The 20,060-nt window shown below is 41.1% G+C and overlaps 1 protein-coding gene across 2 annotated transcripts in view; it reads left to right on the top strand.

Moving 5' to 3' along the window:
- EGFLAM (EGF like, fibronectin type III and laminin G domains) overlaps positions 1-20,060 on the top strand; it is a 76,122-nt gene that overhangs the window by 5,998 nt on the left and 50,064 nt on the right. For both annotated transcript variants that reach the window (XM_071801856.1, XM_065861401.2), the window contains exons 2-4: positions 11,959-12,068; positions 14,280-14,363; positions 16,094-16,120. In XM_071801856.1, coding sequence (XP_071657957.1) covers positions 11,959-12,068; positions 14,280-14,363; positions 16,094-16,120 — 221 coding nt within the window. The remainder of the gene's footprint in view (positions 1-11,958; positions 12,069-14,279; positions 14,364-16,093; positions 16,121-20,060) is intronic.

Raw genomic sequence — 20,060 nt, 5'->3', positions numbered from 1 at the left:
GGTAATGATATGGTGTGTGGCGATCCATAAAACTCTCCAGGTGAGAGGTGTATAGTGTGAAAGTCCACACCAGTTCTACTGAGCAGAGGGTAACTACACTCAAGAGTAAGGGCTACTCATGGGGCAAGTTCATGATGTCAACCTCCAATGAAAGAGAAATTCCCAGAATATTGACCCAGGAAGCCTTTTATTCAAGAAGAGAGAGTAGCTATGACGCCATGTGAGAAACATTTTGTTCTGTTAGTGAGTAGCTGGCCATATAATTGGATGGTCAAAATACACTGACTTTGTTTTCTTAAAAAGATCTTTCATTCAAGCCTTCCCAAAAGTTATGCTTGATAATTTTTAGACCTAGAAGAGATAGACTATGGGCAGGCTCTAACACACTCTGCACCTTGTTTTCTCAGTGTATCACCAAGTGGTGATGAGGTGGTTTTCCATTTATATATATTAACCTCGTAGTTAATTAACACTTTCAAAATAACAGTGTAGATAGCAGCCATGTCAGGAGTATCTGTTCTGATAAAAAGACGCTGAGGGGTTCTGAGTTTCCTTGTGTCCTCAGAGGATAGTCACTGGTGTAACTCACACAGAGAGATCTCCAAAGCTGGAAGAATGCCAAGTCAAATTGTTTGTTGCACCTCTCACTTAAAATTTCTGGCACCTGTGAAAATGATGGTACAATCAAATATCAACACCTGTGTACATTTGAAATTTGCAATTTGAATAATCTTTCTAAAATGAGGGGAAACGAGCATCTTGTGAATGCTGAGCATGCTTCTTTAAAATAGAGAAATAATTCTGATTCTTCTGATGTGTCAGAGGTATTATTGCACATACAAAGGTTTAAACCAATACTGTGTTACCGAGCTCAAAAATCTTCTGAAAAAATCCTAAGGGTAATGATTATAGAGAATTTTACTCAAATTAAATTATTTCAAGCATGAGAAACTTCAAGTAGAAGATCATTTAGGAAAAAAAAAAAAAAAACAGAACAAAACCTGTCAAACTGCAAACAATGAAAAGTAAGCATCTAGGACCAGAACTTCTGTGGTTAAATTACAGACAGCAGAAGCCAGAATTTGTTACTTGGAACAGAAATATTTCAGCTCTGTTTCATATTCTGCTTTCTGGATAATCACAGGAAAATAAAACATGTTTCTAAAAATAGACAGGCTTTTAATGAAGATGACTATTTACAGAGATGGTGACACTGCAGCTCGTACTCCAGCCATGAATACAGAGACCAATGTCCTGCTGACATTTTTAGTTCCTGTTCCCATTTCATGACAGTCCTATTCCTGCGTGAACCCATTGTGTGTGGGTTGCTACTGTTCTCATCTTACTTGAACAATCATAATCACAGCGCTATCGTATGGTGAACTGTACAGTCAAGAGCTGCACTTCTCTCCATGTATATGCTAAGGGACTCAATAAGCTGAGATGAGAGCATTCAAGCCGTTTACTTCTGTGGAGTCATAAGGGATCATTTGTGATCATAGGGAGGATGGAAGAAACCTGCAGAATATAAGGGGAAGAAAGCCACTACTGGACAAAGGACCAGGCAGCACCTAAAATGTGCCGACAGGTGACAGGAAAGAGATGTTTTACCAGCAGATGCCAAGAGAAGGGCATGGCTTTCATGGTGAGGCATCCCTGGTAAGGGTTTGGGCCAAAGGGCTGGGCTCTGCAAACTGAAATGGATCAGGGAGTGCTTTGGTGGATTTAGGGGTATTACATGCTAGCTTTGTGGACATCGTAACTCCACCTGTGTCATTTGCTGCTTGTTCCCTTACATACTGGGTCGTTATTTATGCTGGGATATATTTCCATGTCTCAGTTTTTCTTGCAGCAGAGAAGCTTTCATCCCTCCCAGTCATTCCCCCAGCGTTCACATCCCACTGCTTGCTCCTGGCTGTTTGGAGACACAAGCCCATGTCCCACACTACATTAGTGTGGGGATTCAGGTTTAAAAAACACATCTATTTCTGTCACTTAACAGAGAAAAATAATTTCCTCTGTGGTTTTTACTGATACTACTGGTGAATGGAGAGACTTGCTGACTGCAAAAGGTAGTGAAATTACCCATTTCTTACAGAGGAACTGAGTCAGAGAAGAATTTCTTGCTACTCCAGAAGATGCTAGATTTCCTCCCTGACCTGGTCTTCAGCAGCTTTCAATAAAATCGAAGTTGCAAGTGGGCTGGTTTCTCCAGTCAAGTCGGGATCACTGTGCAGGGGCAGCCCTGGTGAATGTCACTTTGCAGCAAAAAGGTCAGCAGCATCCTGGGCTGCATTTAGAGAAGTGTTGCCAGAAGGCTGAGGCAGGTCATCCTACCTCTCTACTGAGCACTGATGAGACACACCTGAAAGATCTGGTCCAGTTCTTGCCTTCCCAGTATGAGAAAGACATGGACATACTGGAGCAAGTACAGCAAAGGGCCCCAAAGATAATTAAACACTAGAGCATCTCAGGGACAAGGATGGGCTGAGTGGGACAGTTCAGCCTGGAGAGTAAAAGAGTTGAGGTGATCTTATCAACGCATGTAAATATCTGATGGGGGGAGTAATGAACATAGAGCCAGGGTTTTCTCAGTGCCGCCCTGTGACAGAACTGGAGACAGTGGGCACAAACTGAAAGACAGGAAATTCCATTTAAACGTAAGAAAAATATTTTTTACAGTGAGGATGACTAAGCACTTGCCTGAAGAAGTTGTGGAGTCCCCATCCTTAGACATGTTCAAAACCCAACTAGGCAAAGTCCTGAGCAATCTACCGTAGTTGAGCCTGCTCTGAGCATTGATTTGGACTTTGTGATCTCCAGAGGCGCTTTCAAATCTCATCTTCTCTGTGATTTTGCAAAGTGCCACGTGTATCTTTTGAAACTGAGTATTTGGTGGGAGGTCGCTACCATTTTGTGTGGTGTAGCCGTATGAGGCCTGTGCCAAAACCTTCGAGATAACCAACCCGCACATTTATTTGTGTGGTACTCTCTGGGGCATGACTGCATCATTTATGTCCAACAATAACGAGCTTCAAAACAATTACTCAGGACTTGTAGGAATTGTGGGAACCTAAGATGCTGCATGTCCTGTCCTCACCCTGCACGTTTGTTGCTTGTCACATGACCAGGTTTGTCCTCCTTCTACTTTATTTTTTTGTGTCTGTCTGTAATGTATGTGTGATTATCAGGCTTTTCTATATTACTGCTTTTTCAGAAGTTCCTCTTGAATTTTTTTTCTCATACCAAGTAAGCTATTTCTTCAAGAACTCAGTTTTGCATTGTGTATCAGTGAGAAATAGATCTGTACGAGATAAAGCAGAGAGATTCAGAGACTTCAAGGACAACATTTTTCAAGTAGCATGAAAAATCTCACTGTGATTCCCATTGAAGATAATAATCTTTGGAAAGCAAACACCTGGAAAATATATACTTAAGTTTTATTGATTGAATTTGTTTATTTGGTATTTTTAAATCTTAACTGTCCTTTTTATTTATATATTATATATATGTAATGATCTGTATTTTTTTATAATAAATATAAAGTCTTTGATATGTGGTTCTCTTACATATTTTACCCACGTTACAAATGCTCAGAAAATACATGACACTGGCTTTTATCCTCTTTTTTATAATTTCATTTCAGAATCATAATAGCTTGCTTAGTAGAGTTTATTTTCACCAACAATGCCTAAGACTCAGTTAGGAACTTTAAGCACTGTGTGATCAACTTGGTTAATGTTTTCCTGTTTCTGTTTCCAGTATAGTTTGGAGTATCATGTTTTCTGGAGCTCCTCCAGTGTTTGTGCTTCCTAGCACTTCAGATGCATAATGTACGAGAGGAAAGAGAACGGCCTTTTTTATTTTTTTCCTGGTGGAAGTGGGTTTAATTCTCTTACATGACACCCAAATCTGTGCAAAAGGGGAGGGAGAAGCCCTGGGGTAGGAAGGTAGAGGTAAATGGCTGGAGGGAGAGGGATGGAAGAATTGTGAGATGGCAGGGCAGGAGAAGGCATGAGACCTTTCCCTTGCTGTTCACAGTGAGCTTCTGCTTTTGCTCAGTGGTAGGATGAAATTACACCTCTGGATGGCACAGTTTTCCTTGGGTGCAGAGTTTTCTTCATGGCTCACTGGGTCTGTCTCACCTGGGCAGCATGTGCAAACCGACTGGGGTGCCTGGCTGGAAAGCTGTTGCTGGATGTCAGCTGAGTGGCTTTTTATTGCTGTTCCCAGTGTATTCCCAGCATAGAAAACTATGGAGGGAGACAGGGTTGGAGGGTATGCCAGAAGATGTGTTTGGCATGCTGGTTCATATCCACACTGTCCTACTGATGATTGAAGCCTGTTGCACAGACGTGCTAACATTCTGTTGCTTGTTTTCAGCAGCTTTCTAATACCTACTTTAAACATCTCAGAGATATTTTTACTTTTTTAATATTATTTGAAAACTGGGGAAGTAGCCGATGAGAAGGCAGGCAGGGCTGTGGCAGCAGGCAGGGCCAGCTGCAGTCTGCCAGCCACTGGACACATCTGCAGGTCCGAGCCCAGCGAGGGAATCCCAAACCAGGAAAATGTTGCACCAAAGAAGGCTGTAGGCTGGAGCAGGGAGCCCTAGTGCTTCCTCTTCTCTGGGAATAATGGCCTGGCTACTGTTTTCCTCTGCCAGGCCAAAATGCTGAGGAGATGTCAGGAATTAGGGCAGCCATGCCCCAGCACTGGGGCCTCAGCAGGTGAAGCACAAGTCTGGTTTTAGGGATGCGAGCACGAGATTTTGATTCAGGCTTCCAGGAGTGCACCTGAGATGATGCAGGTGAAGTGTCTTGGTGTGGCTTTTTACAGGCATCAGTACAACATTTGTACTGGAAGTGGAAAGAGGTTCCATTAGGAGAAATGTTTCACCAAGTTGTTTCAGGTACAGTGTACAGCACTTGTGTTATTCAGACTGGCCTCTGATCAGTAATTACTGAAAACACAAGCCTATAAGACTTACCTAGATTTTCCTTATCTGTTCTTGACAAAGGCAGGACAGGTATAAACTAGACCTTTGCTCAGAGACAGTGATATCCCCTGCTTTAAATAACCTTCAACACCAGGATTTCCCCAAAAGTGGTTCCAGTGTGTAACAATCCACAGCTTTAAGCTTTTTTCTGTATCTAGGTCTTAAAAAAAAAACAACCAGTTTCTGCTTTCTCACAACTGGAAGCCACTGTGCAGAGCTCTCCTACTTTCTCCCTCCCTTCTCTGTAGACTCGGAGCCTTCCCCAGGTGCAGAGCCTTGCTGTGGGGGAGTGTGGGGAGAACGGGGCTTCCCACCTCTGTCCTTCTCTTCTGCGGTCTGCAGGGCCAAGGCAAAGCAGGGAAAGCCGTGATAAAGTCACCACGGACATTGTGCCTATTTTTAGTGGGATTCACTGTGTTGCACTCTAGCTTAAATGCTGAGCTTTGCCTCCTTTATTCCTCTTCCTTGGGCTATAAATACCCCAGTGACTGTCACCTCAGATGTACCTGGGGCGTATAACACATGCTATATACTGCATCAGAAAAACATCACGTGGGTCCAAGCCCACTATTATCATAATATTGAGGGTTTGTTTGTTTGTTTTTAATTGTGTTTTAATTGTATTTTTAAAGGACTAGTGGACACTTTGCTAGCCTTTCCAAAGGTTTGTGCACTGCACTCTGGGTCACAACCTGTGATGCCTCTATAGGGCCGTACTACCTGCAGTCTCTGCACCCATGCTCCTTGTGGCAGCATGCAGGTGATCCGGTAGATTTCCTCTTGTCAGGATCTAGTGTCCCAGCAGTGGTAGGTGATTAATTTGGGGCAACGACTATCAAGATTTCTCAATTTTTTGTTGTTTTCAATGTTGATGTTGCTACTTAAGGTGCAGGACAAGGAGACAGAAGCTGAGATTTTCCAGTTTCAAGCCAGTGTCCTTTGTAGTTGCTGCAGCTTATGTACCACTGCTGAGCAGGTGGAGCTGGAAAATGCTTCAAAGAGATGAAAAGATGACACCATTTTTTATTTAAGATTTCCTGACCTCTTTCAATTTGTCATGTTGTCTTCATTCCACTGTGGTGTTTGCATAACATCATTCAGCCTGTAAAAAGAAGGGAAACAAGAAAAGACCCTGTCACTGTTTATTCTTTTACAACTGCAAATTTAACCCATATTTAAGTGAGAGGATTAATGGGCCATAATAAACTTTGTTTCACCTGAGTTTCCACTGAGCAGACAGTCTTTATTTCTTGAAAACAGCTTTTTCAATGATATAATCCTGTGAATTGAATCAAATAACGTTTGAAACAAAAGAAATTCAAAGGAATTTCTCTTTCTGGAAGACTTTTTTTTTCTGAAAACTTCAATTTAGAATCAGTTTGAGTTGTCTTTCTTGAAGTTTTTATTCCTATTTCCTTATACTGTGACATGTTAGTAGTGACAGCTGGCGTTTCATCAACAAATTTCTCTTGTTCTTGGGACACAAATAGGAGACATATCAACAGGGAAAATAAGCAGCCCTTCAGTTAGTACCTCCTAGCTGTTACCCACAAAGATTTAGAAGTAAAAGAATGAAATAGTTTTCTAATTTTGTTGACCTATGCCCTATTCATTGTTAGTTGTAGTACACAATAAGTAGTATAAATAATTTAGTTTTCCAAACCATAAATTAGTGGAGATGAAATGAATAATCTGGTTTCCCTTAAATGAGTTACAATGTTATTGCATGTGGATTGTACCAGTTGTATTATTCATGTATTATTTCAGGACCTGTAAGTACCTGTGACTACTGTATGCTTTGAAATATTATAAACATCTAAAAAGGACCAATAAGATGAAATGCAAAATATAATTACAAGTCTAAAATAAAATATTTAATCCCAAATATTTTCAGATATTCTGTCCATGAATATTTTTTAAAAATCCTGTTTTCAGTCAAAGTTAGTTTTGTATAATTTAAAATTTAAATCAATTTTGAAATTTCCTCTAAAATAGGAGTACCAACTGTGATGAGCTTTACCCAGCTCATCCAAAGTGCTTCAGATTCGAAGCTTGAAAACATACAAACATATATTTGTTTTGAAGTTGAGTTTTTTTTTCGTTAACTATTCATCACAGTAGAAAGATTTTGGGGCCATTTCATGACTGGAAGGAGGAAGGAACTTGTCTGTGTCTGCAGTGGCAGTTTCCTTGCAGTAGCTGGAGGAGAGAATCAAGCTTAAGTGGTTCCTCCTGAGCTCTGCATGAGGCCAGCATGGTTAGGCTGGGAACAATGGGTGGGTTAGTTTGAAGTGTTCTCGTTAGGTACCCAAGCAAGCTCTGCTTAAAACTGCAAAGGTAGACATGGAAGTGACATCTCTGGCTGTAGATTCAGTGATGGCAAGGATTATCCTGAGGCACTACTACGTCATTGACTGTCACAAGCTTGGGATTGTTCCCAGGAGGCACTTTGCCTGTGGACACACTGATGGTAGCCTGTGGTTGTTTCATATAAGGGCAGAGGCTGTTGTATGCACAGTGGGAGCTGCAACAGAAATTGTACTTGTTTTGATGGAATAAGCTTTTTCACCATTTTTTATATGAGTTACTTTTGTGAAGCAAAAAATTAAATAATGGTAATTATTTTAAGATCGGAAAATTAACCCCAGCCTAGGGAAAGGGCTCATCTATTCTTCAGCTCACCTTGAGAGCTTGTTTTGTGACTTCTTTCCTGGTTTAGCAGTTTTTGCATATTTTTAGAAGTACGAAACCAAAGAGATCTATAAAAAAGAATGAAAGTAGTTGTAAGCAGAAAAGTAAATAAAGTGTTGCCAGCTCAGCATTGTTTATCTACAGCGGAATCCTCAATAACTTCTTGTATTTGATATACTTTTACAATATACAGTCATGTGTAAGAGTGCTCCCCCTTGATTAATGGCTTTCTTTGAGTGGGACGAAAGTAATTGCCCTCCACTACCAGTTTCATCAAAGAACTTTAGACAATGTCAAAATTTTTGTCTAACAGGTCAGATAGAAGAATGACTGTGTTTGTACAAAATGTGGGATTTTTATTATAAATTGGCTCCTTGTTTTTATAATAAGAGCTAATGTCCATACCTTCTTAGACATTTGCAGATCCAACTGCATAGGACATCTGCATGTGGGATCATCAGTGAGGCAGATCTACAGAGTGTGTTCAAGTGGTAGATATATTGCACCTCCCTTGTTTGCAGGTTCTTATCCAGCAGACTGCAGAGGGTAACAGGCTCCATTGTGGGTTTGCAATGTGCATGGTGCTAACAAATTAACAGAGATTTCTTGCTGAATTTTGAGAAAAGAGGTATTTCTGACCTGAACTGTAGGGAAACTACAAATACCCGAAGAGTTTTACCCTCAAAAACTATTTTTATTTCTTATAGTCTAAACATGACCTTTGACATGAAGACATAAATGTTTCAACCAGTTTTAATATCCATTTTTAGTGTGCCTAATACATGATCTGCAAAATCTTGCAAAATACCTCAAGTGTACGTTTATCTCAAAAAAACCTGTTAGTAGAACAGCAATATGTATTGCAAAAGTTGTGATCAGCTGGCAAACCATTTCAAAGCCATGTTATCTTCTGCCTCTCAGTGGTATAAACATTGCTTATATCAGATTGCACAGTCACTTTCTCATAGTTGTGAAGGGAACGTTCAGTCCAAAAATGGAATTTTTTTGCTTTCTGCAGGGTTGTGTGAAATTCGGATTCTGGCAACCAGAAATGACTCTGAATCCCCAGATGCGCATCAATAAGCTGCAAGGTCAAGAGCGGTGACACTGAACCGTGGGGACGGCCACACTGCTTGAGATGCTCCTCTGTGCCTTGCCCTCTATACTCCCCAAGAAATAACTCTGTGTGTGGAGCAGGGCTGGCCCAGGTTTTCCATTTTCTCTTCACTCCTGGTTTGAGCAGGCAGCAGTGTGGACCCCTGCAGGGTGAGCACCATGTGCTTGCTTGTCACGCATTTTTGTCATGGGAAAGGATGCAGTGGTACAGTGACCACATCCTGTGCAGTCCCCAAACCATTGCTTGACCACTGAGCATCATCTGAGTCTGCCCATGAAGACAGTGCCAGGTGTTGCTGGAGCTTATACCTGGTTCCCAAGCATGCCTCTTGCCACTGTCTTTGTAGTGTTAAGGAAATTCCCTTACTTTTAGGGAGAATTAAACAAGGGTGGTGGAGATATCAACATCTCTGGCTCCATGCTCTCATTTTCCATGGCTAAAGTTAGTATTTACTCCTCCAGTGGTAATCTATAAGCCAATGTATCTGAGGTCGGTGTCCAACATTCTGTATCTCTTTCATCATCTGTGAACTGGAGAAAAGTGTTTAGTAGGACTGGGTAAATAATTTATGGCGTAGCTCCTTGTTAAACAGATATTGCCTCTCTGTTTACAGATAGTCTGCAAATGGAGTGTGGTTTTTTTCAAATTTGTTTGTTCCAAATTATTCAGCAAATACTTTATGTAAATAATTTTATTGAGCTATAGTGCATTTAGAATATGAATTTGAAACATGCCTTATATTTGTCATTGCTGGTTAAAATTTTTATTTCAGCAACTATGCTTCCCAGCAAAGTTGTCTTATAGAGTCACCCCAGTAAGTAATACAAGGATGGCATAAATATGCTAAGAATGAATGTTTAGGGGGTATTTTTTTTCCTTTACTACTGTTTCAGCTCTAATACAAATCCACCTCACTGGATATTGCGAAGATTGGAAAGGTGTTATTTGAATGTGAAATGCTGCCTAAGTAGACAGTGCAATCCCAGTCCTGGCTGCTCTTTCCTACTTCTCCTTTCAGTAGCAGGTAGTATGTGGTGGTGTATGGTACAACTACTGATGAACATAGGGCAGGAACTGAGCAAGCACAAGGTGATACTCTGCTGTGCTCAGCATTCCTGAACCAAGCGGAAAACATGAGACTAAGTCTGTGCTATAATAATAAAGACAATGTGTGAGGGTCCAGAAAGCAAGTAGCATGGCATGGTTTGGCTCTTATCTGTATGGCTGAACTCCTTTCCTTCCCAAAAGATGTCCATACTGACTTACAGGCATGGTTTGTGAACTGTGCTATGTTCCAAACCATGCCTGGGAGACCTTCCTGGGAGGTCGAACCTGTGCCACAGACTGCACAGGCAGTATGGATGCGTGACTGTCCTGGTCTTTGGGTGTGGGGTAGCTTCCAGCATCTCAGGAATATGTTTAAAAGCCTGTAGGTTGCTCAATGGCATTACTCAAAGTAGTAGGTGGTTATTTGTTTACGGGAGGATCCACTTAGGATGTGCTTGGCCTCTCCATGCTGGGAATTTTTTTAGGGGAGAGTGGCTGAAGCTTTAGATGTAGGGACAAAATGGTGAGAGAAATTAGCATCTCTTACACTTATTTTGTATTTTTCCTTGAATGATTCCACCTAGCACTGCCCAGGATTTCTTTTGGCCTTGGAGAGAAATAAATAAATAAAAAGAAGTGCAAAACATGGAATCATCAGTGTTAACCAAGAAGCATGGAGCCTGATTGGCCACACTTGCTTGCTCAAATTAAGAAACATAAACCAAAAAGTTTCCAGCACTGGAAAAATGCAGGGTCAATTAGAAATGAACCACAATATCAGTTCTGCTCTTATTTTAAATACTCAGGTGTTGATGCTGATAGATACTGTGCAGAATTTGTGAGCTATTAAGTTTTGTATTTAGCTTCAAATCAAATATGTTGGTGGAAGTGACAAGTATAAATCTGATGTAGGCTTGCTTCATAGCTAAAAATTACCTTTACAGTAGGTTGTTTTCACTGGATATTTTGTCAGACGTAGTGGAAAAAAAGGAGGGGAAAAAAAGGGTTTTCTTAGCCATTACTTAAAATGTTCATAACTAAGGCCATGTGAAAACCTAAATATAGCAAAACTGAAAAAAATGAAGTTGTTTTTAAAGTGTTTGAATCAGTTCTCTGTTGCAGTTGTTCATTGGGTGGGTTTGATTTCAAGAGGACAAACATTGGTGGTTTGGTGAACTTGTGTTAAAAATCTTGCTTGGATTACAGAGAAGACACACTCCTCTGCCTGCCCCTTTCTCAGACAGTAAATGAAATTGCTAACACATTACTGGAGACATGGAGCTCAGGATTTCCTTCTCCAAACTTTTTTATTTGCAGTAGTTGAATAAGCCATTGTACTGAAACACCAACCTATGCCATGGGAAGAGGAGACAGGTAGGTCAGTGAGACCAGTATAGCGGAGTGGAAATGTCCTCCTCCTGTTGCAGCTGGTGAGACACGGTGTTGATCATGGTGGCACTGAGAGGCTGTTCAGGAACAGGATGGCGGGACAAGATCTGATCACCATAACCTGGGTCCAGAGAGGGGTGGGCAGGAAATGAAGGGTTCTTTATGCTTCTCTCATCAGGCTAGATTTTTTTGTCTTACTTAAGTCCTTCCCAACCACAGCTGTCATGCAGGAATTGAGGTTGCAGAGGTTAGTGGTGATTGGGAGACCTCTCTGTGGCCCGTCAAGGCATTTTCTTGGCTAGTGTCAAAGCTGCAAAGAGCTGAGGAGGACAAGGCATATTTTGGATTTGGTCTGGTACTCCTCACACCAGGGTGTTGATGTTGGATGTGGAGCATGGTGTGGGGTAGTGGGTAAGGGAGAGGCTGAAGTTGTCCATGAGGTGTCCTCAGCTGAGCTGATCAACAGCTCCTTGGCACTGAGAGAGGGAATGTCCCCCCTCGCTCCCTCTCTCCTGAGATCCCACTGCTGCCTTGGAGAACAAAGGTGGAGAGAAAAAAGGTATATTCAAGTAAATCTGAGTAGTGGGCTATGTTTGACCGTTTGTAATGAGGGCAGCACGTGTTTACTCTTCTTCAAATCCATATCTGTCAGGTGGCTAAAGGAGATGTTTTATGGCTTGTGGCTTCTTATACAATGTCATTTTGTTTTGAGCAGATAGGCTGGGGCCTCCTCTTGATATACTGCTGGATTCATTGAACTGTACAGCGCTCAGTGTGCAATGGAGGATGCCAAAGCAGCATGCGAGCACCATCACGGGATATACAGTAAGTGATCCTCTACGTTGCTAGCAGGGGATTGCAATACCCTACATGGCCTCAAACTGTGCACACAGGATGGTGAAGTAAGCAGGAGAGACCACTCTTGGAACAAATGGTACCATTGCCCAGAAAGTGGTCAAGGGACAATGGGCTTGAACAGATTGAGCTGTAACTTTAAGAAGTAAGCAGTTAATTTGTTAGAAGCAAATTATGATAGGAATTTGGGTTGGATGCCAAGGGCTTGCAGTGGATATAGATTGCTTTTCTATTGTGGTTTTCATACAAGGATCTTAAGTATATAAAAGGTGAGTGCCATGAGGATGGAGCCAGGCTCTTCTCAGTGGCAAACAACAATAGGACAAGGGGTAACAGGATCAAGCTGGATCACAAGAGGTTCCACTTAAATTTGAGAAGAAATTTCTTCTCAGTGAGGGTGATGGAGCACTGGAACAGGCTGCCCAGGGAGGTTGTGGAGTCTCCTTCCCTGGAGACATTCAAAACCCACATGGACATGTTCCTGTGTGACCTCATCTAGGTGTTCCTGCTCTGGCAGGGGGATTGGACTAGATGATATTCTGAGGTCCCTTCCAATCCCAAACATACTGTGACACTGTGTGTGTGATACAGCTGATAAAACAGTTGAGCAGTGCAGGTCAATATTACGCTCTGCAAGGGAGGGGAAATGCATGGTGATTGCAGGGCTGTTCAGATCCTTGGACTTCCAGCCTGAGGACTGCTTTAGCAGGAATAGTTTTTCCCAGCTACACCTCTGAACTTTCCCAGACTGGCAGCAGTTACAGGGGAAGGAGAGTTTCGAGGTGTTTCTTCCCCGATAACTACTGTACTGCATAGCATACCTGGGAGCCCAACCACAGCCTTAAATATCAAAAGGGACTTGACTTTGTTTTCCCCTACCTCAGTGGTGAATTTACCTTAAAGAAGTTGTGTAATTTTCCTGTTTTACCCAGAAATTTCATGGGGGAGTATCTGATGCCCTCCAATCCTCTGCCATGTTACCTTCTGCCTTTCGGGCAAAACAGAGTGGCTAGTCTAAGCTAGATATTGTGGTTTAGTGTGCCAGCAGAAAAACAGAGAGCACTAATTTGTCATTCATTCATTTCTGTCAGGTATTGCTTTAACAGGTATTCCCTGGCAAGGAAACTCATTCCCAAAGTGAAAGTTAGTGCGGAATTAGCAACACAGATGTGGGAAACCGATTAAGAATTCATTGTTGTGCCCCTCAGGAAAAGACAAATAGCAGTTTTTCTTACCATTTTCTGTGGAAGGATTTGATTTTTCCAGAAAAAAAAATCCAGAATTTGGTTTTGCATAAAAACATTGGAGCAGAAAGTTCCTGACTACCATTATTGTTAGTGTGCGCTAAAGGAGAAAATTCATGCAACAGGTATTTCTGGTATGCATACCCCTTTATCCCATGGACTTGTAAATAACACTAATGCAGCCCAGCTGCAGGGTTGTTTTTATTGTTTTGAAAGTGGTTCTAGTCTCGGACATCAAGAAGTACTTGCTGTGTCCAGAACCTGCCCCAGCTTGGCTCTGTCTTTAGTTGGGTCCATTCTTGTGTGAAAACAAATGTGCAGTGAGTAAGTGGCCTTTCTATAGGTCATGATATTTCTCAAACAGTTGCAATACTTTATAGTCGGAAGTTATAAACAGTTTTCACTGCTCATGCAGTGCATCAAGCATCCAGGCCCCAGTGTGTTTTTAAGCCTTGAGATCATGTGTGTCATGATGGTAAAACCTATGACATAGAGCATTGATAGTGCTGTACTGTAGTCTACAGTACATGGGAAAAGGCATGGAGAGACATTTGTGATATAGCAGTTTTTATAATGACATATCATGTGATGTTGATATCTTCCTTACATGAAGTAAAATACTAACTTGTGCAGGCCAGTCCCACAAATCTTCAGCTGTCCAAGCTGACTCTACCTGAATGATGCACAATTCAAGTTGTCAACTCAAGTCTTCCCTGAAAGCTAGGCTGTGTTTCACCTTGGTTCAGTGTATACACTATTGTCCTCTGGTCATACTGACAACTTTTAGCAAAGATGAAGGAAATGTTAAAGGGCTTTGGGAAAGGTAGGGGATCACAGGTTCAAATGCTGTCTACAATGTGATAATGCACTTGTTTTTGAGTAATTCTGAAGCACTGAGTTATTGCTTTAACCCATTTGACTATATCTTCTTCCAAAGGTCTTTTACTCAGAGGTTGAAGATGACAAAGCAGTTAAACAACTCTCGCACGATGTTCCCCTGAGTTTGGATATGCTTAGCATGGTGAGTATTTCTTTTCATCAACAGTCAGAGCACTGGAGCAGAGCTTGCAAGTGGGAACTTGCAACTGTCTACTGCTGCTGGTTTGTGAATTATGCCAAGGATCCAAGCCCCAGATCTGCTCTGAGTATTGAGCAAAAGGAAATCACAATGTTTGTCTGTAATCCTGTCAATTTTTTCCTTGTTGTCTGGCTAGTTTTAGCATGTAAAGCTATTGGGACTTACTTGCATCTTTCTACTGCTGACCTTTGGTATCTACTGAAATAGAACTTTTTTATTTTAAGTATGCATTTTCTGTGGACTTCAACACATTGAAAGGGAATTGCAAGACTCTCTGCACAGAGTCGCAGTGTCAGTGTGTGTGTATTGCAGTGTCTGAGACACGTAAGTGTATGAGTTAAAAGACACACAGTTTTCAGTGTATTTTTGTCTCTATGTGAGTCTATAGCCTCCTGAAATACGGAATTTAAAGTTTAATAGCACTACCTTAGTTGCATTTGTGCGAGTCCATCTCCTAGAAAGTTCCCTCAACTTCTGTTTTGTTTTTTGGTTTTTGTTTTGTTCTTGAAAGCACCACTCCTTGTTTCCCATTTCCTCCCTTTCCTTTAGTTCCATTTTCTCTTTTATCACTCATTTGCTTTCTTATTTTGCTTTATTTCAATCTCCCCTTCTCTTTCCTCCTTCCCTCTTTCTGTCTCATTTCCCCTTCCTTTTCCATTTGCAAATCAACACCACTCATCCTTTTCAGCTGCACAGCTGAGCAATTAGTCCTGAGATTAAAGCAATTCCTCTGTGCTTCTGGATGGTTTAAATATTGTCAGCTTTTAAAGGGTATTCTCAAAACATGCTGCTGCTTCCACAGTGTGGAGAAGTTACTTTTTGAGTTCAGCAAGACAGAAATAGAGATTTTCTATCCTCTGCTTGGGCAGAAAGTGAAGGAGTATTGCAAGGCTGAGTGCTGTGAGGGAAGCACTTTCATAACATGCTCTGCAAAGGGCAGTCTGTCCATGAGACAGCAATGTTACCAGCACAGGAAAAAAAGGCTTACCTATGTGCACAGAAGAGTGTTGCAGGCTTTACAATCTTTATTTGGTGATCTGTTTCCACAATTCATTTTTTTTTTCCTCCTTATACCCTTCTTCATTTTCCTTAATTTCCTCAACCTTCCTTCAGCATCCCCACCTGATGTTCAATGTGTTCAATGGCTTGTATTCACTGATGTTTCCTCATCTCTGCTTGGTAGTGCTCAGAAACCTTCTCTGGGAGAAGTGTAAATGAAAGGGATGCTCAGGTTCCCTGCAGTTTTCCATCACTCTGGTTGCCAGTTCCGACTCCTGCAGGTTTCTGGGATCATGGCAAATGAAATAAGGCTGTTGCTGAGGTTATATTATTTCTTTACTTTTGCATTATTTTCTCCCTTCTGATCTTTATCTCTGTATTCCTCACTTGCTGCTTTTTTTATTCTCCCTGAAAAAACATTCTTCCTAATAGTGCCAACAAACATCAAACAGCACATCATTTTTTTTTATCTTAATCATGACAGCAGTAATTCTTAGTCATGGGGAGAATAGAGTCTGTGTCCCCATATTCACACAGATGGATAATAGCCACATAGCCTACTATATGCTGCAACAGTGGCCTTGATTTAATTCTCTAACCTGTTATTTATGTGGTTTTGCCATCACTTTTTAGTATGTTACTTCATTAACAAGTCCTATTTTGCTTTTTCCCAGGGCCAACTTGAAGGACAAGCAATTTTTGTAAGTATTGCTTCACATGAAGCTTGGTCGTGGCTGTGTTTTACAATGAAATTGAATGTTTCTGACCTGGTCTTTCCACAGCTTCACACACACAAGTTCGTCTCAAATGTTGGTTCTACTTAGCACTTATGCAAGATCTTTTGTAGTCAAAACGTTACAAATAGTAGCAGAATCTCAAAATCCAGACGTGAAAAAGGCAGACAAGAGTAGATATAGCTTCTCCCTTTTTAGCAATGGATAATTTTTTCTATTGTTCATCAAATGTGTTTATGAATGGCTTGTTTTGGTGGAGGAAGTTTGTCTAAAAAATGAGCTATATCCAGGCAGTGAGGACTTACAGGGGACAGGGCAGATACAGAGTGACAGGGAAGAACAAAACAGTCTGGCAGTGGGAGAGGGGACAGAGAAGGAAAAAACTGAGCCAGTCTTGCAAAAGCCTAGGAGGAGGAACGCAGGAAGAGACCAGCCACGAAATGCTCTGGAGGAAGGAGGGGGAGGCGAACAACTGTATAAAACAGGTTTGAAAGAAATACCAACTCTCTTAATGGCTTTGCAGCTGGTGAATTATTCAAAATAATTATTTCCAGTCATGCACTCAGTCCAGTCTGCTTCCTATGAGCAGTAAACAGATCAGGTGTTTTGTGAGAGGCGAAACAAGCAGGAGGTGCTTGAGTTTGGGTAGGATGTAGGCAGTGATGTCAGAGTTCAACTGAAGTCTCTAACATCAGTAAGCTCCTGCAAACTTTTTTTCTCTGAGATCTGTTCTAGGAATGAAGGAATCCCACAAAGATGGTGGATCTCACATAGCTTTCATGATCTGAGTTAAGGGAACTTTGGCTGGACTGTCAGAGTCTGATGTCCAGATGAGACCTCAGGATGCACTTGAACCAGGACTATCTGGTTTGATTGCAGCTGAGCTGAGTCTGGATTATGACATTTTAGAGTTGAAATTCCACACTGGGCCCTTTCTTTCTGCTGATAAAAATAACGCTTCTGAGGAGTACTTGTGGAGAAGTATGACTGACTGGGATTAATCAGCTCCCAGCTGTCATTAATCCTCAGGAAGTCATGTTCTAGCTGAACTGTTTTCTGTCATATTCATACCAAACTCAACAGAAATCTGCAAGAGTTTTGTGGTTAAGTGTGCACAATTTGTGTTTCCATCCCTAAGCCTCCTCTGCTGGTGCTGGGTACAACCCTGCTGCTTTCTCAGAGGCTTCTCTGGACCATGTGAGACTGACAGACCAAGAGCTGAACTGGGTCGCCTGTTTCTGTGTATGTGCGTGTGTGCATGTGCCTGTGCATTACCAAAGTTGATAATCTATTATAGTTGTATTATGTCATCTTATAATAGAGAACACGTTCATTGAGAGCAGCCAGAAGTGCAGATGCAGTACAATTTAATACGGCAGTTGTTCTACTGGGCATAATATTCATGAAGTTGAGCATAAATATTCAAAAAAATAGAAAGCAAGAAAAATTAGCAGGCTTTAGAGGTGGCAGCTTTTAGGTCGGGCACAGAGCCCTGGAAAACAGTAGTGCTCCCTATCAAATCACCAGTACAAACTGAGGAGTGACCAGCTGAGACCAGTAGTGCAGGGAAAGAGTTGTCAAGGGATCAAGTGTCATTAAACCTAGCTCAGTTCCTGCAGCTGTGTTATTATCAAGTTTCTTTTGTTTGTTTGTTAGGGTTTTTTGTGTGTGTGTTTGCTCCTTTTATTTTTTTAATTTTTTTTTTTATTATTATTATTAAACCAAAACAAAACAGAGAAGAGATTTTCTTTGGAAAATAATTTATAATCCATGTTTCTGTGAGTCGGCTTACTGTGCAGCCTCACAAACAGTTTCAGCACACTTGGACGAAGGGCAAGTTGTGTGGCAGGACAGGGAAGGGTATATGGTTTCTATGTACACCTGACTCCTCTACCACAGGAAAGGCATCATGTTGCTTCACCCCATTCAGGAATGTGAGACTGTAATGAAAATAACAAACATAATTTTGCAGGGTTTTAGCAAGAGTGTTGTGTAAGAGAAGAAAGTAAGGTTGGTGGGCAGTAAAGCCTCATTGGCTATGTAATGTCCAGTTTGGGGTATCATTCGTCAAAATATAGAGGCAATCTGAGTGGAGAGAAAGACTACAGAAATTATGGGGAGCTAACCGTTTCACATACCACCTAAATTCCTTAGCTGTGGGGCCATTATCTTTCTTCTGGGATGGAGAAGCTTGAATTTAAGACCCTTCTCCCAAATACATGCAAAAAGAGAGATTAAATATATACTCCCAGGCCCATGGACAGTGGGGTACAAGGAAAGTTGTTTCTTCTCCAGAATCTCATTTGAAAATGTTCTAGTGTGACGTGGGTATTCCCTATGATTGACATGGATCAGGTTAGCTTGATAATGTCCTGAATCTTTACCTATTCACCAATGTCTTGATCCTAGAAGGTTACAAGACACTTGATTTCGAAGATACTATGTGTCCAGCAGCTGTGTTCATGGAGATGTCATTGTCAGAAGAAAGCAGCAGATAGTCATGTGTGTAAGGCAAGAGGGCACCTTGCTGAGATTTGAAGGGTACATCTGTTGAACTTTAAAGCTAAGTAGATATTAGGATTTTGATCTTAATTGGACTTGTAGTCAATGAGATTCATTCTGCTTAGTTTATTGAAGACTTGAGTCTGGAAGTAATAATATGAGCCAAGTACATCAATATCCCAGTCTCTGCAGCGGCCAAGTTCCTGAATAGTGTGAAAGCAATAAGACATATAATGAAGGACTTTTTCTCATAAGGATGAATGTAATAAAGTGGGATGCTGGCAGGAAAAAATGCACACAGTTTAAATACAGACAGACAGTATTTATGGCATAGAGGACAGAATGGCAGGAGCAGGATCATCAGTGCTGTTTTTGGGAGGAGGTGCTGGGTTTTCAGCAACTGGCTTTTCAGATCACGTTTTGAAAGAACTCAATGTTTCAGCTGCAAGACTGAAAGACTCAGGTAAATCATATTACAGAATCACAGAATAGTTTGGGTTTGAAGGGCCCTAACACATCATCTAGTTCCAACACCCCTGCCATTGTGAAGAATTTCTTCCTTATATCTAATTTAAATCAACCCTCTTCCAGTTTAAAGGCACTAAATCTTTTGGTGTGAGTATTCTTGCTGTCTCTCTCTGGGCAGTTACTTTTCCAGCATTGTTATCCTCTCTCTCAGATGAATCCAAATCATTCAAACAGATCATGGGTGAATGATGGAAAAACAGGATAATGGTCACGTGGTTCATGTTAATAGGAAATCAGTGACGGAGCTCCAAAACTGTGGTTAGAGAAAAGACAGATGGCAGGGTGTTGCCAGACAATGTTGTAGTAATAATGTAAGTTCCCCAAAGAATAGAGAGAGAGAGTTTTTCCAAAAGACAGTCATAAGGAAATTTAGCAGTTAATAAAATTTTGGGATTGTTTACTATTTTTACTGCAACTGGAAATGCAGATTTAAGGTCTGCTCCAGCATGAAGAGAAAGGAGATTTCTGCATTTTCACATGTACTGTGAATAATGGTTTTAATGTCAGAGAATGAAAAGCAGAAGAAAAATCTCTGCAAAAGAGTTTTTTGTGTTTTTTTCCACAACAAAACAGTCTGTGGTGTGGATCCCAGTATCTCTGTTTACTCATATATGCTGTCAGAATTTATAAATCTGGAATCTGCATCTCTCTACAGACAGGCTGCAGTAAAGAATTCTGAATTTCTATATACATGTACACATCTCCATTAAAGATCAGATCTAAATTTCTGAAATTGATCCATGATATGTCCACCCAACCAGTGATAAAATGTAATTTTTGGTGACATTTGCTAATCTCTGGGAGATTTAAGCAGGCTCCACTGAACAGTATTTGGCAGCACAAGCTCTTCAAGTGGAGGTCTGCATCGCCTCCCTCA

Source organism: Patagioenas fasciata, chromosome Z (assembly GCF_037038585.1).
Source record: "Patagioenas fasciata isolate bPatFas1 chromosome Z, bPatFas1.hap1, whole genome shotgun sequence".
NCBI lineage: Eukaryota > Metazoa > Chordata > Aves > Columbiformes > Columbidae > Patagioenas > Patagioenas fasciata.
Note: the sequence above shows the minus strand (reverse complement) of the source record. Positions and strands in the feature narration are given on the sequence as shown.